This window comes from Balaenoptera acutorostrata, chromosome 3 (assembly GCF_949987535.1).
Source record: "Balaenoptera acutorostrata chromosome 3, mBalAcu1.1, whole genome shotgun sequence".
NCBI classification, from domain to species: Eukaryota; Metazoa; Chordata; class Mammalia; order Artiodactyla; family Balaenopteridae; genus Balaenoptera; species Balaenoptera acutorostrata.
Genome location: NC_080066.1, coordinates 152,852,211 through 152,870,513, shown reverse-complemented (window position 1 = coordinate 152,870,513; position 18,303 = coordinate 152,852,211). Strand labels below are relative to the sequence as shown.

Sequence of the window (18,303 nt, the reverse complement as noted above, 5' to 3'; positions counted from 1 at the left end):
AGAATGCCAAGGCTGGGCCTGGCCGGGGCCAGAGGCCCCTCAAAATGGAGCGTGGGGATGGCAGGGAGGGCAGGGGATCTGTCACAGCCAGGGCAGCCTGATCTCCGCGTGGTGGTGGTCTCTTGTAGTTTCACTCCTTGGTTCTGAAACTCTGTGGAGAAGGAAGGTGGGAGCTGACCAGAATCAAAGTGGAATGAAGCCAAGGCTGGCCACCGGCAGGAGAGCCAAGCCCAGGAGGTCGAGTCCCCAGGAGAGACCAGGAGGGCTGATGGGGCAGGGAAGGAGCTCCAGGTTTGCCTCACAGGTCCGGTGTGGGGAGCACCAGCAGCAGTGGGCTCGGCCCGCGTGTGGCCCCGCACAGGACGCCCACCCTGCCAGGGTGCCTCCTGCTGCCGCAGCCAGAGCTTCGTGCACTTGAAGTGCTGATTACTTACGTGTAACCTCGGATCGTGTTTTCTAAAGAAAACCTGACAGTGTGGGATCTATAAGAAATGAAGGGTCAAAATGGAGAGTGTATTGGACTTGGAGTCAAGAGATCCAGAAATCTTTTAGAATACATCAGTTTTGCAACAGTAGATTTTTAACTTTAATCAACTATTTAAATTTTATAACTTTTTTTAAAAGAAAAGATAAACATGTTTTTAAACTTGCAGCTTTCCCCTTTTTTCTTTCTTCTTCATCATAAGATGATCTTTTTTTTTTTTTTTATTGATTGATTGATTGCTATGTTGGGTCTTCATTTCTGTGCTAGGGCTTTCTCTAGTTGCGGCAAGCGGGGGCCACTCTTCATCGCGGTGCGCGGGCCTCTCACTATCGCGGCCTCTCTTGTTGCGGAGCACAGGCTCCAGGTGCGCAGGCTCAGTAGTTGTGGCTCACGGGCCTAGTTGCTCCGCGGCATGTGGGATCTTCCCAGACCAGGGCACGAACCCGTGTCCCCTGCATTAGCAGGCAGATTCTCAACCACTGCGCCACCAGGGAAGCCCATCTTTTTTTTTTTTTTTTTGGCCATGCCATGCGGGATGCAGGATCCAGGATCCATGCAAGATGTGGGATCTTAGTTCCCCAACCAGGGATCAAACCTGTGCCCCCTGCAGTGAAAGCATGGAGTCTTAACCACTGGACTGCCAAGGAAGTCCCTAAGATAATCTTTTTAATTGACTCCCTAGGCTTGTCTTTGAGAGCCTGGGGGGTGAGAGCAGCACTCTCGACTGTGCTGGAACCTTCTGCCCATTGGTTCTTCACTTCACTGGCATCTCCCACTTCCCCATTGCCAGTTGTCCCTCAGCCACTAACCTCGAGGGCCCTTCTGCTTTTCTTAACCCAGATGAAAATAAATCCCGTAATATTTTTAAGTTAATTCATTTCTTAAATGAATTTTTTTTAAATATAAATTTATTTATTTTTGGCTGCGTTGGGTCTTCGTTGCTGTGCGCGAGCTTTCTCTAGTTGTGGTGAGCGGGGGCTACTCTTCGTTGCGGTGCGTGGGCTTCTCATTGCGGTGGCTTCTCGTTGCGGAGCACGGGCTCTAGGTACGCGGGCTTCAGTAGTTGTGGCTCACGGGCTTAGTTGCTCTGTCGCATGTGGGATCTTCCTGGACCAGGGCTCGAGCCCATGTCCCCTGCATTGGCAGGCAGATTCTTAACCACTGTGCCACCAGAGAAGCCCCCTAAATGCATTTTTAAAGGAAAGTTTACACTTGATATAAATAGAAAGTAACTGTAAAAATTAATACAAATAGTGTTATGAAATGGCAGCTCTGTACTGCACCTTCAAAGACTACACCTGAGGCTTGCTCTCTGTACAAAGAGAGGTTAGGGATGTTACAGAGGAGTTAGACATACTAGCACCCAACTGAGAATCTTCTTAATAGATTTGGGGAAATGGAATGGGAACCGCAAAGGAAGTGATTTTCTCTCTCTCTAAGACCTGATTATTTAATGCCTGTTGATACCACTGAAAATGATCCCACATGCAGGGTGGAGCTCCAGACTTGGAGAGATGTTGCCCTGGGTAACATGACTAACCCCCTCCCTCCATGGCATGGCTGGCATGGAGGCCTCAAGTCTATTCTCAGCTCTGCCCCATATGGGTGCTAAAGCAGTGCATCCAGGTGCTGAGCTGAGAGAACTCTGGGGTGGGCACCTGACCAGGTCTGATGGTGTGTCCAGTCTCCGGTGAAGCCTCCTTAGGGACCTACAGGATGTCAGCATCGGGAAGGCCCTTGGCAGCCCTTCTCATGGGGCTGAAAGGGACCGTCAAGGTCGGCATCTGCTTCAGGAGCCTTCCCATACTTGAATCTCCCAACCATATCCTGCCAAGTGCTCTTCTGGCCTCTGTTCAGACACCTCTAGCATTGGGGGCCATCCATCCTCAGACCCCTCTGAGGAAAGCTCTTCCTTAGGCCAAGGGGAAACGTATCTCCCTCAGGATCCCCCTGACTCCCACCCCTTGGGCATGTTTTAAATTGTGGGGTTCGGGTGTGGAAAGACTCCCTCTCTGGTTTAATTTCTGTACTTTCATCAATATAGCTGAAGCTCCCCTCAGCCTTTTTGGTGATAGCATTGCCTCACTGACTTGCTTCATCCTCACAAGCTCCTTCAACTCCTAAGCCTTTTTCACAAGTGCTGCTGCTAGCAGATTATTATAGAGACCGAGTTTGTTCCTAACTCAGAGTCTTTGCACTTGCTATTTCCTCTGCCTCAAACATGTTCCCAGTGCTGTTTCTGTTCTTAATACTCAAATACTCAGCGTCCTCCCTTGCAGAAACTCTGCCAAGAGAAAGCCGTTCTTAGAGGCAGACTGTACCCTTATCCATCATTCATCTCAGAGATGGTGGCTACTTGAGAGTTTTAGATGAATCGATACAAACCTGCATGAGGAGAAGTCAGGTTATGTGTCCTCAGTGTATGACAAGGACCAAAATGTTTATTTTAAATGTTTTAAAATAAGCCAGGCAAATAATTTCCCAAACTTAAGTCTCATTCTGCCACCCAGGAATCTACACAGACCCACGTGGATGATACATAGAAATGTTATCCTTATATCCCTCTCATCACCCTTCTGAGGAGTCCTGGAGCCGTGGGGCAGGGCAGAAAAACAACCTTTTGTTATCTCCATCAAGTGTCCGCTTACCTACCGTATCAACTTGTGTACCACCGCAGTCATTTTGGGGTGGAGAATAACAAACTAGTCTCTGTTCTGCCACAGCCCACAGGGAGCTGTGCTCTGTGTTCTGCATCCAGGACAGTCTCCCAGGAAGCCAGAGAAGAGCAATGCCAGCTGCCCTCCGTAAAGACTGCCTTTCCAGAAACATTGTCTTGTCGGTGCTATTTCCTTCTGACATCCTATCTAGGTGTCAGAATGACGGGTGGCCCTGGGCTAAACCCTGGGCTAGGAAGGAACCCCTGGAGGCACAGGGAGTTGTCAGGAGAACTGGTGCCTGGAGAACAAGCCAGCTGAAAGGGAGCCCTGGACTGGGGATCTGCGGAGACTGTCCTCCCAGGAAGTAGGGTAAAGTGTGGACAGGCATCAGGCAGGGGACATGTGCTGGGGAACACTGTCCTCAAGCCTCTGGCAGGGTGAGGCTGGACAACTGGCCAGTGGATTTGCCCATCTGTAAGTAGTTAAGGGTTCTGAGGGTCAGATGCCTCTGGGGAAGGTTTCCCTGGGAAAGTCCAAAGACAGGGCAGAGACTTTTACCTAACATGCTATCAGACCCTGACCCCAGGCCCAGAACTGCCAGCCCACAAGGGAGTGAAGGGGGAAACAAAGGCAAGTCTCAGTCTTGAACTGGCGGAGAGATTTGTACAGAGCTTGCATGCTTAAGGGAAGCCCAGCTCCTGCTACATTCTCTTAAGAACGCTGCGAGGAAGATGCTTCCTTTTCTTTCCTTTTTACCCCAGTTGAAGAGTCTGAGCTCCAGGACCTGAAATGATTTGCTTAGGAATCTCAAGTTCAAAACAGAACTCCTCAGCCTCTGACCCGCCCCCACCTGCTGCATTGATCTTGCCCATCTCAGGGAATGACACTTCCACTGTCCACCCTGAACTCAGGCTAGAGACCTGAGACCCTCCAGACCTCCTTCCCCATATCCAATCCATCACTACATCCCATGGGTTCTGCTTCCAAAATATATCTGAAGTCCACCTCTGCCCTCCCCCGAGGCCACCACCAAGTCCACCCGGACAGCTATGGCAGCCTCATCCCTGGTCTCCCTGCTGCTTCTCCCAATGCCCCACATCCTCCACAAAGCAGCCTGAGGGACCTTAAAAATGCAAATTAGCTGTGCCCTACATTAAAGTCCAAAATACTGGGGAGTCTCTGGGAAATTGGGGTATTCTAAAGTGACCCTGTGTACTATGGAATTTAGAAAGCCACATGCATGGCTAGGACAGTATGCATGTTTCGAAAAGACCTGAGAAGACCCTAAGCTTTCACCTCTGGCAGGACACTGGGCTTGGTTCAAGCAGGAAATAAAGGCTAAGGCAGAGTTTTAAACTGACTGGCTAAGTGCTAAGGGAGTGGCCGGAAAAGAGCCAGTCTGTAAAGACTGGAAGAGATGGGGTGTTTGTTTGTTTGTTTTTAGCTCCTGGTATTCAAGGAAATCTCTGTGAAAATACTAGTTGAACAGAGACTTCAAATGAACACACATGACAAGGATGACAGTCTTTACAAAAATAGTTTGGGAAAGTTATCAAACGAACAGATGACTGCAGTTTTCAATAATCAAAAACAGTAAACTCTGGGAAAGGGAGAGAAACTGATTTCCAGAGTTACCATATTACAATATTCAAATGTTCAGTTTTCAACAACAACAAAAAAATCATACAAAGAAACAGTACTATGGTCCATTCAAAGGGGAAAAAATGGACAGAAACCATCCCTGAGGATGCTCAAACGTTGGACTTTCTAAACAAAGGCTTTAAATCAACTGTCTTAAATATGCTCAACTAGCTAATGGAAACCTTAGAGCTGGTTCTAGCTTTGGCTCTGGTGTTAGAGCTGGCAGCTAGCACTGGCTCTACATCTGTAATTGGCACTGGTGCTGGAGCTGGAGCTACAGCTGGATGTGGCCCTGCAACTGGTGTGAGAGCTGGTCCAGGAATTGGCTGTACCTCTGAACTAGCTCTGGCCCTATAGCTGGCCCTAGCTCTGGCTTTGGTATTAGAGCTGGGGCTGGAGCTGGCACTGGCTCTGGACATGCCAACGGCTCTATCATTGGCTCTGTCTCTGGACCTTGTGCTAGAGCTAGTGCTGGTACTGGCTCTAGCTCTGGATCTGGCTCTAGTCCTAGAGCTGGTTCTGGCTCTGGCTCTGATGCAGGAGATGCTCTAGCTCTGGAGCTGACACTCAATATGGCTCTCAGTTGGCGGCAGGTGCTAGAGCTGATAACGCATCTAGCTCTTGCTCTGGAGCTGGCACTGGCTCTAGCTCTAGAGCTGGTGCTGGAGTAGGTGCCACAGCTGTTTTTAGCTCTGGAGCTAGAACTAGGACTGGTGCTAGGGCCGACGCTTGTCCTGGAGCTGGTGCAGGCTCTAGCTTTGGAGCTGACATTGGAGTTGACTCTAGCTCTAGAGCTGGTACTGGAGCTTGTTCTAGCTCTAGAGTTGGCTCTGGCTATATGTCTACAGCTGGATCTGGTGCCAGAGCCATCTCTAGCTGTGGATCTGGTGTTACAGCTGGCACTGGAGCTGGCTCTGGACAAGTTGGGCACAGCACTCCAGGTCCGAGTTGGCCGAGTTGAGATGATACACAAAGGCCACAAGCTGCTTCATGCAGGGCAAGTCTGGAGGCTGACAGGAATCCTCTGAGTACTGTCCAGCCAGATGCCTAAGATGGAGGGGATGGCACTCAGGTAGGAGGGCAGGTAGCAGAGTCAGAGCCCTGGCCTTTCCTTCCACACTGCCTACTACGGCACCTTTTCAGGGAGCTAGGTTCCTATACCTGGCCCTGCCCTTCCAAAGACCTGCCCCATCCCATCCCCAGCCCCGCTCTGGCCATCCTGGCAATAGCAGGCCTTGTCACCAAGCAGTGAGCTAGCAAAGAGTCTTGGTCATAGGGTGCTCTCAATAAATGATTGACCAACTCTCCCCTTCTTCAGGAAAGCCTGACATACTTCTCTGTCTGTCTTCCCTGGCCCCTGCCCACTGGAATTTTAACTCCATGAGGGCAGGGAGGGGTTGTGTCTGCTCTGTTCATTACACAGAGCTGGCACATAGTAGGGGCTCCATAGATATCTAATGGGTGAGAAAACACGTGGAGTCTGTCCTCTTGCCCGTCTTCCTGTAACCAGATAGGGTAGGGGGTCCCTGGAGAAAGAACCAGGCATGGCTTTTTTGACATAAGAGAAGCCATTTTTGGCCTAAGCCATCTTGTGATCTAAGCCTGACCACTGTGCCTGCCCTTGAGCAGGTCTCAGTAATTAATAATCTTAAGGAAACAAAAGAATGCAGAAACATTTAATAACCTACAATGGAAAAGCATCTGAAAAGGAAGAGATAGATAGATAGATAGATGTTAGATAGATGATAGATGATAGAGATAGAGATGGATAGATATGAAGCTGAATCACTTTGCTGTACACCTGAAACTAACACAACATTGTAACTCAACTATACTTCAATAAAAAAAAATTTTTTTAATGCAGAAACAAATGACTGTTATCAGGCAAGAAAAGTAACAATAGCAAAGATAACATATCAGTTGTAAAGACTCCCAGTTCTGTTTCAGTAATAAAGATTAGCCTGAAGTGCTCAACCACCAGATCAACTGGAACCTAAGGAATGATGTTGACCTTTTCTGACCCTCCTGACTTCAACTAAAGCTCGGACTCCGTCGACCACCCACGCCTTTTCATGAATATGCATGTACCCTTAGCTTGAAATTTCCCCAATTTTGCTGTTTTAGGAGACACTGCTTTGGGAAAGATTCCCTGGTGTTCTTACTTGCTGCAAGTAATAAACCCTTCCTTCTCCTGTGCTTTGGCTTGGTTGTGTGTTTTGATCTGACACCTACCGAGAGGCGAACCCGGTTTTCGGGTAACACTCCCAGGGCACTCATGGCACCTCAACCTGTAGCTTGTGTGCTGAGGTGCTGCCTTACTCTCTGTACACCGCATGTGGTCACATCTTCCCAATGACACTGGGTACCTGAAGGGCAGGGGAGCAGCCTGCCCTAGTCCCATGTGCCGCTGAGCACGCACAACTAAGGTTCAAGGCAGACTCATAAGCAGGTTGCCCACCACACCTCCTGTTCTGGGACCCCCACCCCATCCTCGCAGGTGAAGGGGGCAGGGGTACAAGCAGAGCTGGGATGGGGCTGTGGTGAGTCTATGTCTGATATTTCCTTATGAATAGATTCAGGTTATACAACCTAATCATGAGGAAATACCAGAAAAACTCAAATTAAGGACATTCTATAAAGAAACTATCCTGAAATCTTCAAAAATATCAAGATCAAGGAAGGCCAGGAAAGACTGAGGGCTTTTCCCAATTGCAGACACTACAGAGATTTAGCAACTAAATCCAATGTGTGGTTCTGGGGACTTCCCTGGTGATCCAGTCGTTAAGAATCTGCCTTCCAATGCAAGGGACAGTTTGATTCCTGGTTGGGGAACTAAGATCCCACATGCCACAGGGCAACTAAGCCCTCGTGCTGCAACTACTGAGCCCGCGTGCTCTGGAGCCCACACACTGCAATGAAAAGATCCCGCGTGCTGCAACTAAGACCCGATGCAGCCAAATAAAAAAAATAAATGTGTGGTTCTGGATTGGATCCACCACTTATAAAGGACATTATTGGAATGATCACGTGGACAAAGAATGTTGTCTGCCATTTCCGTAAACAACAAATATTACCTGCCATCAAGCTATTCACCACTGCAGCTGCCCCCAACCGACCGTGCACCCTGAGAGAAATTCAGGATGGAGCAAAACAAGATACTGGCCTTCGATAGTTAAGATGCATATCAAAGGAATAATTTCAATGAGCCCAGGCTCTTGCATCTTCCCATACATAGAAAGTCACTAAAATCATTAACCTGAGATGTCTGTTTTTTGTGATTAGAAGTAATCTTGACGTTTGACTACATTTGTTTTTCTTTTTTCTTTTAAGCAAAACACCTTTATATCCTGGCTCTTCCCTTACTTCTTTTGAAGAGTTCCACAGCTATCTGAGTGGCTGTCTCCTGGTCTATAGTCCTCAGTAAAGTTCCCAAATAAAACATTTCTCTCAACTATTAAGTTGTGCTTTTTCTTTTCAGTTGCCAGTTTGGGCGACCAGCAAAGGGATCCAGAGCAGACTTTGTTGCCAAATCCAAGTTAATGTGTCCAACACACAATGAGGCCAAACACATGAAAACATCACGGAGTTTGGAGCAGAGAAAGGTTTATTGCAGGGTCAAGCAAGGAGAACAGGTAGCTCATGCTCAAAACCCCAAACTACTTGATGGCTTTCAGGGAAAAGTTTTTTTTTTTTTTTTTTTAATTTAGTTATTTCTGAGATATACATTTTAAAGTAATAACTAGAATTATCAGGGAAAAGTTTTTATAGGCAAAATTTGGGGTGAGTGCTGCAGGGTGTGTGTGACTTTCTTCTGATTGGTTTGTGGTGAGGTAACAGGGCAACGTTCCAGGAATCTTGTGCTCAGCCTGAAGTTACTATCCTCCACCTGGGTGGGGGCCTTAGTTCCTGTAGAAGAACTCAAAGATATTGTTATATATATACCTTGAGGAGGACCCAGGATCCTGCTTTAATTGCTACACTATTGTTTCTTTTTTTTTAATTAATTAATTTATTTTTAATATTTATTTATTTAGCTGCACTGGACCTTAGTTGCAGCATGCGGGATCTTCCTTGTGGCATGTGGGGTTTTTTTTTTAGTTGTGGTATGCGGGATCTTAGTTGCAGCATGTGGGATCCAGTTCCCTGACCAGGGATTGAACCCAGGCCCACTACATTGGGAGCGTGGAGTCTTAGCCACTGGACCAAAGGGAAGTTCTCTGCACTATTGTTTCTTGATTGCTCCTCCTCTGTTTCTACATTCCCTTACTTCCCTAATTAGAAACTGTTTGAATCTGCCTTTTGTACTCAGCGAAGGTCTAGGAGGCTGAAGCCTTTTTTCCTAAAAACAAGAAACAGGGGACACAGATAGGCTTTTGTACCCAGGAGGACCCCACAGGTTCCTGCTTGGTTTCAACTTCTGTTCTTTGCCTGAACTCTACGACAAACCAGAGCTTTGGCACCAGCAGAGACCTCTTGAGCCAGTCTGCCTCCTCAGAGAGTCCAGACAAATTTGGGTGAGTCTCTCCTGGGTCTTGGATCTCCCATTATTGACTGATGATCCTAAGTTTTATTCAGTGGTGTTAAACTCCTCACTGGGGAAGTAGGTTTTCCTTGAAACTTAGTTTCAAGAAAAGGTACCTGGGGCTTCCCTGGTGGCGCAGTGGTTGAGAGTCTGCCTGCCAATGCAGGGGACATGGGCTTGAGCCCTGTTCTGGGAAGATCCCACATGCCGCGGAGCAACTAGGCCCACGAGCCACAATTATTGAGCCTGCGCGTCTGGAGCCTGTGCTCCGCAACAAGAGAGGCCGCGATAGTGAGAGGCCCGCGCACCGCGATGAAGAGTGGCCCCCACTTGCCGCAACTAGAGAAAGCCGTCGCACAGAAACGAAGACCCAACACAGCCATAAATAAATAAATTTTTTTTAAAAAAGAAAAGGTACCTGGTTATCCTCAGTTGAAAGACACTGGGAAGACTTTATTATGTATGCACAGAATAAATTTCTTGCCTATTAATTGGAATTAAAGGAATTTTCACCTTAAAAATGGCCAAACTGGGGTTCTTTTGACCTTTCTTTTTTGTTTGCTTGTGTGCACAGCTAGGAAAGGCTTGATAAAACATCTTTTCAGAACTCTGACCTTAAAGGAACAAAAGCCCTTCTCGGGGGAAACTTGCATGTCTCTCCCTGTGTTTCTGAGATGTAAGTATTCTACCTGATCTTCTTAGGCATTTTTCCCCCCTGTATTTTGAGAGCTTTGTCTCTCCCATCTGGAAGGTACACATAAGGTGTACACTTGGCAGCCAGTCAAATAGACTGGGATTTTGAGCAGTCTTTTGTCTGACTGTACCAACTCTCAGGGGCTGTTGTCATCTTAACCTTCTTTGTGTCCTGTACAACAAAGGCCTTTACTTTCTTAGACTATTTTGGGGAGTAAACTTCCTAGATCTTGCGAAGGCTGCATCCTTTGCACTCTCTTGTGGGGACACCTCTTGCATCTTATTGATTTGAGTACCTACTAAGATACTACTCGTCAACGGGCAGACAGTGTATCCTTTAAACTGGAAAAACTTCTAAACTGGTAAATTTTTAGAGAGTACTCATTATAAACAGCTGTTTTATTGGTACCTATGAAAAAACAAATTAGAAGGTGGATTAAAAATATATATATATATAAAAAACAGCTAACCTAAAAACTCTCTTAGTTTAAAACAAACAAACAAACAAACAAAAACCAGTTTGGGAAACCTTATTTGTGTCTTAGCGTCCCCTCAGTGGGTCTTACAGAAGCTAATAAAAATATTAGGTTAATTAATGTTAATTAGGTTGATCAACAGGAAAAAAAAAAGAAAAGTTGAGGGGAATGTCAAGAGACTTTTTCCCAACAGGATGGAAATTTTATCTTATTTTATTTTTATTTATTTATTTTTGGCTGCATTGGGTCTTCGTTGCTGCACATGGGCTTTCTCTAGTTGCGTCAAGCGGGGGCTACTCTTCATTGCGGTGCACGGGCTTCTCATTGCGGTGGCTTCTCTTGTTGTGGAGCACGGGCTCTAGATGCGTGGGCTTCAGTAGTAGTGGCACGCGGACTTAGTTGCTCTATGGCATGTGGGATCTTCCTAGATCAGGGACCGAACCCGTGTGCCCTGCATTGGCAGGCGGATTCTTAACCACTGTGCCACCAGGGAAGTCCCAACAGGATGGAAATTTTAAAAGGACTCATCCTGACAGGACAGAAATCTTTAGATGGTTATTAAAAAATGAGAGGGATTTCCCTGGTGGTCCATTGGTAAAGAATCCGCCTTCCAATGCAGGGGACGCACATTCGATCCCTGGTCAGGGAACTAAGATCCCACATGCTGCAGGGCACCTAAGCCCTCGTGCCACAACTACTGAGTTTGTGTGCCACAACTAGAGAGAAACCCGAGCACCGCAACAAAGATCCCGCGTGCCACAACTCAGACCTGATGCAGCCAAGAAAATAAATAAAGAAAAATAAATAAATATTTTTTTAAAAAATGAGATAAGTAGGGGACTTGCCTGGTGGTCCAATGGTTAAGACTCCACACTTCCACTGCAGGGGGTGCGGGTTTGATCCCTGGTTGGGGAACTAAGATCCCACATGCCTCTCAGCGTGGCCAACAAAAAAAAAAAGGAAATGGGATAAATAAAACAGATGTTAATGGGATTAAAACAAAGGTTTGATACAACACTATATATATATATATATATATCTCATATATATAAAGCTGGAAGGAAATTACACTGAGATACTTGACCAGCAATTGCTTGGGACAACAGTTAGGCCAATTAATCAAGTTAAAAGATTGACAAGGGCTTCCCTGGTGGCGCAGTGGTTAAGAATCCTCCTGCCAGTGCAGGGGACACGGGTTCGAGCCCTGTCCGGGAAGATCCCACATGCCGCAGAGCAACTAAGCCCATGCACCTCAACTACTGCCTGCACTCTAGAGCCCGCGAGCCACAACTCCTGAAGCCCGGGCGCCTAGAGCCCGTGCTCTGCAACAAGAGAAGTCACCATAATGAGAAGCCCACTCACCGCAACGAAGACCCAACACAGCCAAAAATAAATAACTTAAATAAATAAATAAAAAGATTGACAAAAATGCCTGAGTCCCTTGGCTCAACCCCTCCCTGGGGACCCCAAAGCCATTATACAAAAATAGATAAAATGGCTGGAGGATAAAAAGGAAAGTTTTCTGGACTCCTTGTAAAACCAAGACAGGTTGATGGGGTCCTGATGTAAACTAAAGTTAAAGGTATTAAAGATGATAGAGTTGAGATGAAAGTTTCTAAAAATTGGTATATTTAAGTGGGCTTTTTTTTTTTTTTATTATTTATGGCTGTGTTGGGTCTTTGTTTCTGTGCGAGGGCTTTCTCTAGTTGCGGCAAGCGGGGCCACTCTTCATTGCGGTGCGCGGGCCTTCTTACTATCGCGGCCTCTCGTGTTGCGGAGCACAGGCTCCAGACGCACAGGCTCAGTAATTATGGCTCACGGGCCCAGTTGCTCCGCGGCATGTGGGATCTTCCCAGACCAGGGCTCAAACCCGTGTCCCCTGCATTGGCAGGCAGACTCTCAACCACTGCGCCACCAGGGAAGCCCTTAAGTCGGCTTTATACAATAAGATGGTTACATCTCTTTTGCCTAATTATGTCTCTGTGGGGAATGCTTCCCCTGCCTGATATTATAAGACAGGGCATATAATAAATCTGCCCCTCAGGCAATATTAAGCATGCTAAAGGAAACCAATAGGGTTACTTGAGCCCACACAATGTGAAATAAAAACTGGGAGCTAATATTCAGGGACTAATAAAAACAATAATAGAGATTTATTTGCTCTGAGTTTAATTTGTACCCTCAGAAAGAGGGCCTTTATTGAATGCTTTGTGCAAACATTTGAAGACATGGTAAGTTTAATCCTAAAGTTCTAGACCATAGATCTCTTGATTTTCAGTTTAGTTGGGAATCTTCTCACTGATATAAAAAAAGCAAATTAAAGAAAATGTAGTTGGGCAAATCAATCTTTTAATATCTTTTAGGTGGCAGACCAGTTCTTTGGGGAATTAAAAGCAACTGTTTTTGTCTTGCAAATCTCTACAAATCAGAAATGTAAATACAGCCCACAATGACTGAGCCTAATTGGCTCTACCAGGTAGAACCCAAAACCAAAGGGGGAAAAAAGGACGGAAAAAGGACTTTTTAAGCTCAAACCCCTGTAACAGCTCCTCATAGCCTCCTTGAGGATTCATCAAGGACAAATACAAAACTTAAAATTCTTTTCCACAAATAGTAGAGCCTTAGTCATCTGAGCAAATAAATTTAATGTATTCCAACTGTTATTTATAAACTAGTAAGTTTATATTGTAATACCTGATTCATAACTAAGTTTTAAAGTGAAGCTATGAAATCTCTAGTTATTTCTGTTTATATATCTGTGTGTGCATTATACGTATGATATGTCTCTACCTCCAGATAGTATTATGAAAATTAAATTATAAAAGAGCCCTCTTTGACTTACAAGTAAGTACTTACAAATTAAATATTTCTAAATATAAACGAAACTGACCAAAATGAATTTCAGGTTCACATGATCTGGGAAATATGAAGTATTAAATCAATATCTGGTATTAAAGTTAGTTTAGACTTTTTTTAAATATAAATTTATTTTGGGCTTCCCTGGTGGCGCAGTGGTTGAGAATCTGCCTGCTAATGCAGGGGACACGGGTTCGAGCCCTGGTCTGGGAAGATCCCACATGCCGCGGAGCAGCTGGGCCCGTGAGCCACAACTACTGAGCCTGCGCGTCTGGAGCCTGTGCTCCGCAGCAAGAGAGGCCGCGATAGTGAGAGGCCCGCGCACCGCGATGAAGAGTGGCCCCCGCCTTGCCACAACTAGAGAAAGCCCTCGCACAGAAACGAAGACCCAACACAGCCAAAAATAAATATAAAAATAAATAAATAAATAAATAAGATTACTATTAAAAAAAAAATATATATATATATATATATATTTATTTTATTTATTTTTGGCTGCGTTGGGTCTTCGTTGCTGTGCGCGGGCTTTGTCTAGTTGAGGCGAGCGGGGTGGGGGGGGCTACTCTTTGTTGTGGTGCGCGGGCTTCTCATTTCAGTGGCTTCTCTTGTTGCGGAGCACAGGCTCTAGGTGCACGGGCTTCAGTAATTGTGGCACGTGGGCTCAGTAGTTGTGGCACACGGGCTTAGTTGCTCCGTGGCACGTGGGATCTTCCCAGACCAGGGCTCGAACCTATGTCCCCTGCATTGGCAGGCAGATTCTTAACTACTGCGCCACCACGGAAACCCCTAGACTTGTTTTAATTGTCTTTGGAGACATCAACATTGAGCATGGTACATTTATTGTACCTACGTTTATTGAAGGTCAATAAATTCATGTTATTTCTGTTGCAGAGTTAGCAAGAAAAATTAACCTTATGACTTTTTCATAAGTTATAAAATAAAGGTAAGTGAGATGAGTTTATTTAGGAATAATTATGTTTTGGGTATGTCTATCAAAAATAGTTTCTTCAGGGACTTCCCTGGTGGTAGAGTATTTAAGACTCTGCAGCTTCCAACTCAGGGGGCAGGGGATTCAATCCCTGGTCAGGGAACTAAGATCCCGTACGCCGCATGGCGCAGCCAAAAAAAAAAGTTTCTTCAAAGTTTTGGTAACTTGAAACTTTAGAGTTTTTCTAAGTTAAGTTAAATTATGGAATTCATTGAATATTCAGGTCATTTCAAAATAAAATAAAATACTGGAGTATTGACTGCTAAACAGGTCTCAGTTCGCCTACTTTGTCTTCTTACAAGAAGGAAGCTAAAGACGTTTGGGTTTATTAGACACATGTACCTACCACATGAGGAAAGAAATTATGCTATGAAAAGATGTATGTTTCTAGAGGTTATGGAATGTTCCTAAGTTTGCCTATCAGGAAATGCTGGTATGACAAACAGGTCACAATTACTTGCTTCTCTGTTTTCCCTAGAGATTAAGGTTTTTTTGTTTTTTGTTTTTAATTTATTTATTTTTGGCTGCGTTGGGTCTTCATTGCTGCACGCACCACGGCATGTGGGATCTTCCCAGACCAGGGCTCGAACCCGTGTCCCCTGCATTGGCAGGCAGATTCTTAACCACTGCACCACCAAGGAAGCCCGAGATTAAGGTTTTTAAGGGTTAAAATTGTAATATATATAAATAAAGCAACTGGGATAATAAGGGAAACATTTTAGTATGAAAGGAAAGTAGGATGTGTGTTTTCGGCAAAAGAAGGTATGAGGAATGGAAATGCATTTTGTTAAGGGGAAAGAAAGTGATTTTGTCCCAAAGCTGGTTATTTTTAAACGGGAAAGAAAAATAAGGGCTAAACTAATATAGATACAGAAAGTTGTAGAAGATTTGTAGAATGGGGAACCCTGAGGAAATAATTTTGTGCATGGTCAGGCTGGGATTGGAATTGAATTGAGTTAGGTAAATGAATTTTGTTATTGAGGGTGGGCTGGTGCAGGACTAGAGTTTGGTTTTCTCTCTGTGTTAAGAGAACAAAGTTTTGGGCTTCCCTGGTGGCGCCGTGGTTAAGAATCTGCCTGCCAGTGCAGGGGACACGGGTTCGAGCCCTGGTCCGGGAAGATCCCACATGCTGCAGAGCAACTAAGCCCGTGCACCACAACTACTGAGCCTGCGCTCTAGAGCCCATGAGCCACAACCACTGAGCCCATGTGCCACAACTACTGGAGCCCGTGCGCCCAGAGCCCGTGCTCCACAACAAGAGAAGCCACTGCAATGAGAAGCCCGTGCACTGCAACAGAGTAGCCCCCGCTCGCTGCAACTAGAGAAAGCCTGCACGCGGCAACGAAGACCCAATGCAGGCAAAAATAAAAAATAAATAAATAAAATAAATCTAAAAAAAAAAAAAAGACTAACAAATGTTTAAAAAAAAAAAAAGAACAAAGTTTTCTTGAAATGTTGAGCTAATTTTGATAATAGATTGTGAGTTTCTTTGCCTTCTATATGATCTGTATTTTCCTTAAAAATCTTTTATTGTCACTTTGGTTGAATGAACAAGTATTGTTTCACAGTGACCAAGGATCCTATTTGACTATGTTTTAAAACCTTTGAGGGACTTCCCTGGTGGTCCAGTGTTTAAGACTCTGAACGCACGTCCACTGCAGGGGGCATGGGTTCGATCCCTGGTCGGGGAACTAAGCTCCCGCATGCCGTGTGGTGTGGCCAAATAAATAAATAAATAAAAACTTTTGATATCTTTGACAAACTTCCCCAAGTCAAATTCTAAATAAAGTTCTTTTGCTCTCTAGCCACCTTTGGGATGCTTCAAAAGACCCTCAAAACATCCTGAAGAGAGATATTAAACTAATTAGGTTTATTTGGTAAGTTAAATTACATGGGAAACATTGTCAAATACGTGGCCTTAACCTTTTTAGGTTATATTGTATGAGTAAATGTCGTTAATACAGATATTCCAAAATTTATATGGAATTCCTAAAAATCTAATATGTCCTGGTGTAATGTTATCAACCATAATTCTAGTTATTACGTAAAAATGTTGTATGTCACAGAAATATCCAATTTTCTTGTCAATTGCTTTGTAACCATGCCATCTTAAGTCCCCAGATGAAGGAGGGCCATGTGCCTGGCTCCCGAGTCTGTTCCCACCTTTTGCGCTGTCTGCCCCCGCTTCCTGGGCTCTTGCTTCTCCTGCATGGAAACCACAGGTGGGCTGACTCCTGAACAGAAGACATTGCAGAAGACAAACATATGAAGGAGGAGAAAGAGGCACTCTTGTTAGAGGATGCTCTTGTCCTACAAACACTCTCCTGTATCTATTGCCATTCAGCTCAGCACTTAATATTCTCCTGTTCATAAATGTATCCATCTATTTAATTCTTGTGTCATCATCTCAACTGCAAAGCTTTGTTGGCTGAGCCCAGAATTGGCTTTTCATCATTTGTTTCTACTTCTGGGAAGGTAAAAACTGCCCTGGATGGACTTCACTGGTGGCGAGTGGTTAAGAATCCGCCTGCCAATGCAAGGGACACGCGTTTGAGCCCTGGTCCAGGAAGATCCCACGTGCCGCGGAGCAACTAAGCCTGTGTGCCACAACTACTGAGCCTGCTCTCTAGAGCCCGCAAGCCACAGCTACTGAGCCCACGTGCCACAGCTACTGAGCCCACGTTCCACAGCTACTGAAGCCCACGTTCCTAGAGCCTGTGCTCCACAACAAGAGAAGCCACCGCAATGAGAAGCCTGCGCATCACAGCGAAGAGTAGCCCCTGCTCGCTACAACTAGAGAAAGCCCGCGCACAGCAACGGAGCCCAACACAGCCAAAAATCAATCAATCAATTAATTAATTGGTTTAAAAAATCAGTCCCTCATGTCCTTTTATCACTCTCTGCCTCTTCTTGGTGCACGCAGCCATCTATCGGCAGCCCGTTGGGCCTGCGGAGCCTGGAATAAAATCTCCGTTTCATGCTCCACAGGATCCTCTGGCAGAAGGCCCCCCTGGGGTGCAGTCAGCACCTAGCAGGGTTTCTCTTAGTTCTGCACCCTAGGGCCCCGGCTGTTCAGGACCTTCCTTTCCTGTCCTGTTTTTCCCTTGTGGCATCACAGCCTCTCCCCTCGTTGATTGCCCGGAGGCCTATGTGTATGTCCCTTTGCAGAGAGCTGCATGCCTCTTCCCAGGGTAAATCCCCTGGGTTGATCGTCCAGGAGGATTTCTGGCAGCTCCCAAGCCTCTGAGTGTCCCACTTGTCCCTGAGATCTAACTGAGGGCGGGGCAGCTGCCAGCCCCTCTCCCCCCACCCCGCCCCCACAGCTTGAGGAGGCTGCATGGTGTGGCCACCTTTCTCTCCTGCTCATGTGATACCTTTGCCATTGTCCTCGCTTCTTCCTCTCAACAGTACGAGACTGAAGGACCCAGGGTTATTATTTCGATTTAGAATGCAGGAGAGGTTCAGAGGTTAAACACCTTGACCCAAGTCCCATGGATATGCTTTCATGGTCCCTCATCTAGAGCCTCTGAGGCCTTAGGACACTTGCAATTTTGTGTCTTACTTCCCCAAATAGGACTGCTGTGCCCACCACTCTGTCCCCAGTGCCTTGCCCCACTACCTGGTACACAGTAGATGCTCAATAAATGGTTTGAAATTGTTAAATAAATGGATGAGTTAGAGAAAGAACATTCATTCATTCATTCACTTATTCATTCAACAGTGGCTTGAGTGACCCTTTATGGGTCCTGGGGATAAAAGATGAATAAGATACCATAGCCACCCTTGAAGAAATCAGTCTTGTGGGGAACATAAACTTGTAAATAAAAAGTTACAACACAATGCATAGAGTGCAGAAATGGAGGAATGTCTCATGTGCTATATGAGAGAACAGAGGTTGTAGACTCTGCCTGGAGGGTCGGGAAGGCTCCAGGTAGGAAGGGACATGAAGGATGAGAGGCTGTGCATTTGCTGGAGTGTCGGGGGTG

General features: G+C 45.7%; 1 protein-coding gene across 8 annotated transcripts in view; it reads left to right on the top strand.

Moving 5' to 3' along the window:
• Positions 1-18,006, top strand: part of ABCD4 (ATP binding cassette subfamily D member 4) — a 31,917-nt gene extending 13,911 nt beyond the window's left edge. For 7 of the 8 annotated variants that reach the window (XM_028167061.2, XM_057543511.1, XM_007184448.2 and 4 more), the window contains one exon: positions 129-6,978. In XM_028167061.2, the coding sequence (XP_028022862.2) occupies positions 129-197 (69 nt within the window). In that variant the 3' untranslated portion in view covers positions 198-6,978. Of the gene's footprint in view, positions 1-128; positions 6,979-16,122; positions 16,195-16,792 lie in introns of those variants that run through there. The other variant, XM_057543509.1, reaches the window with a different exon arrangement.
• Positions 18,007-18,303: the final 297 nt, after the last annotated feature.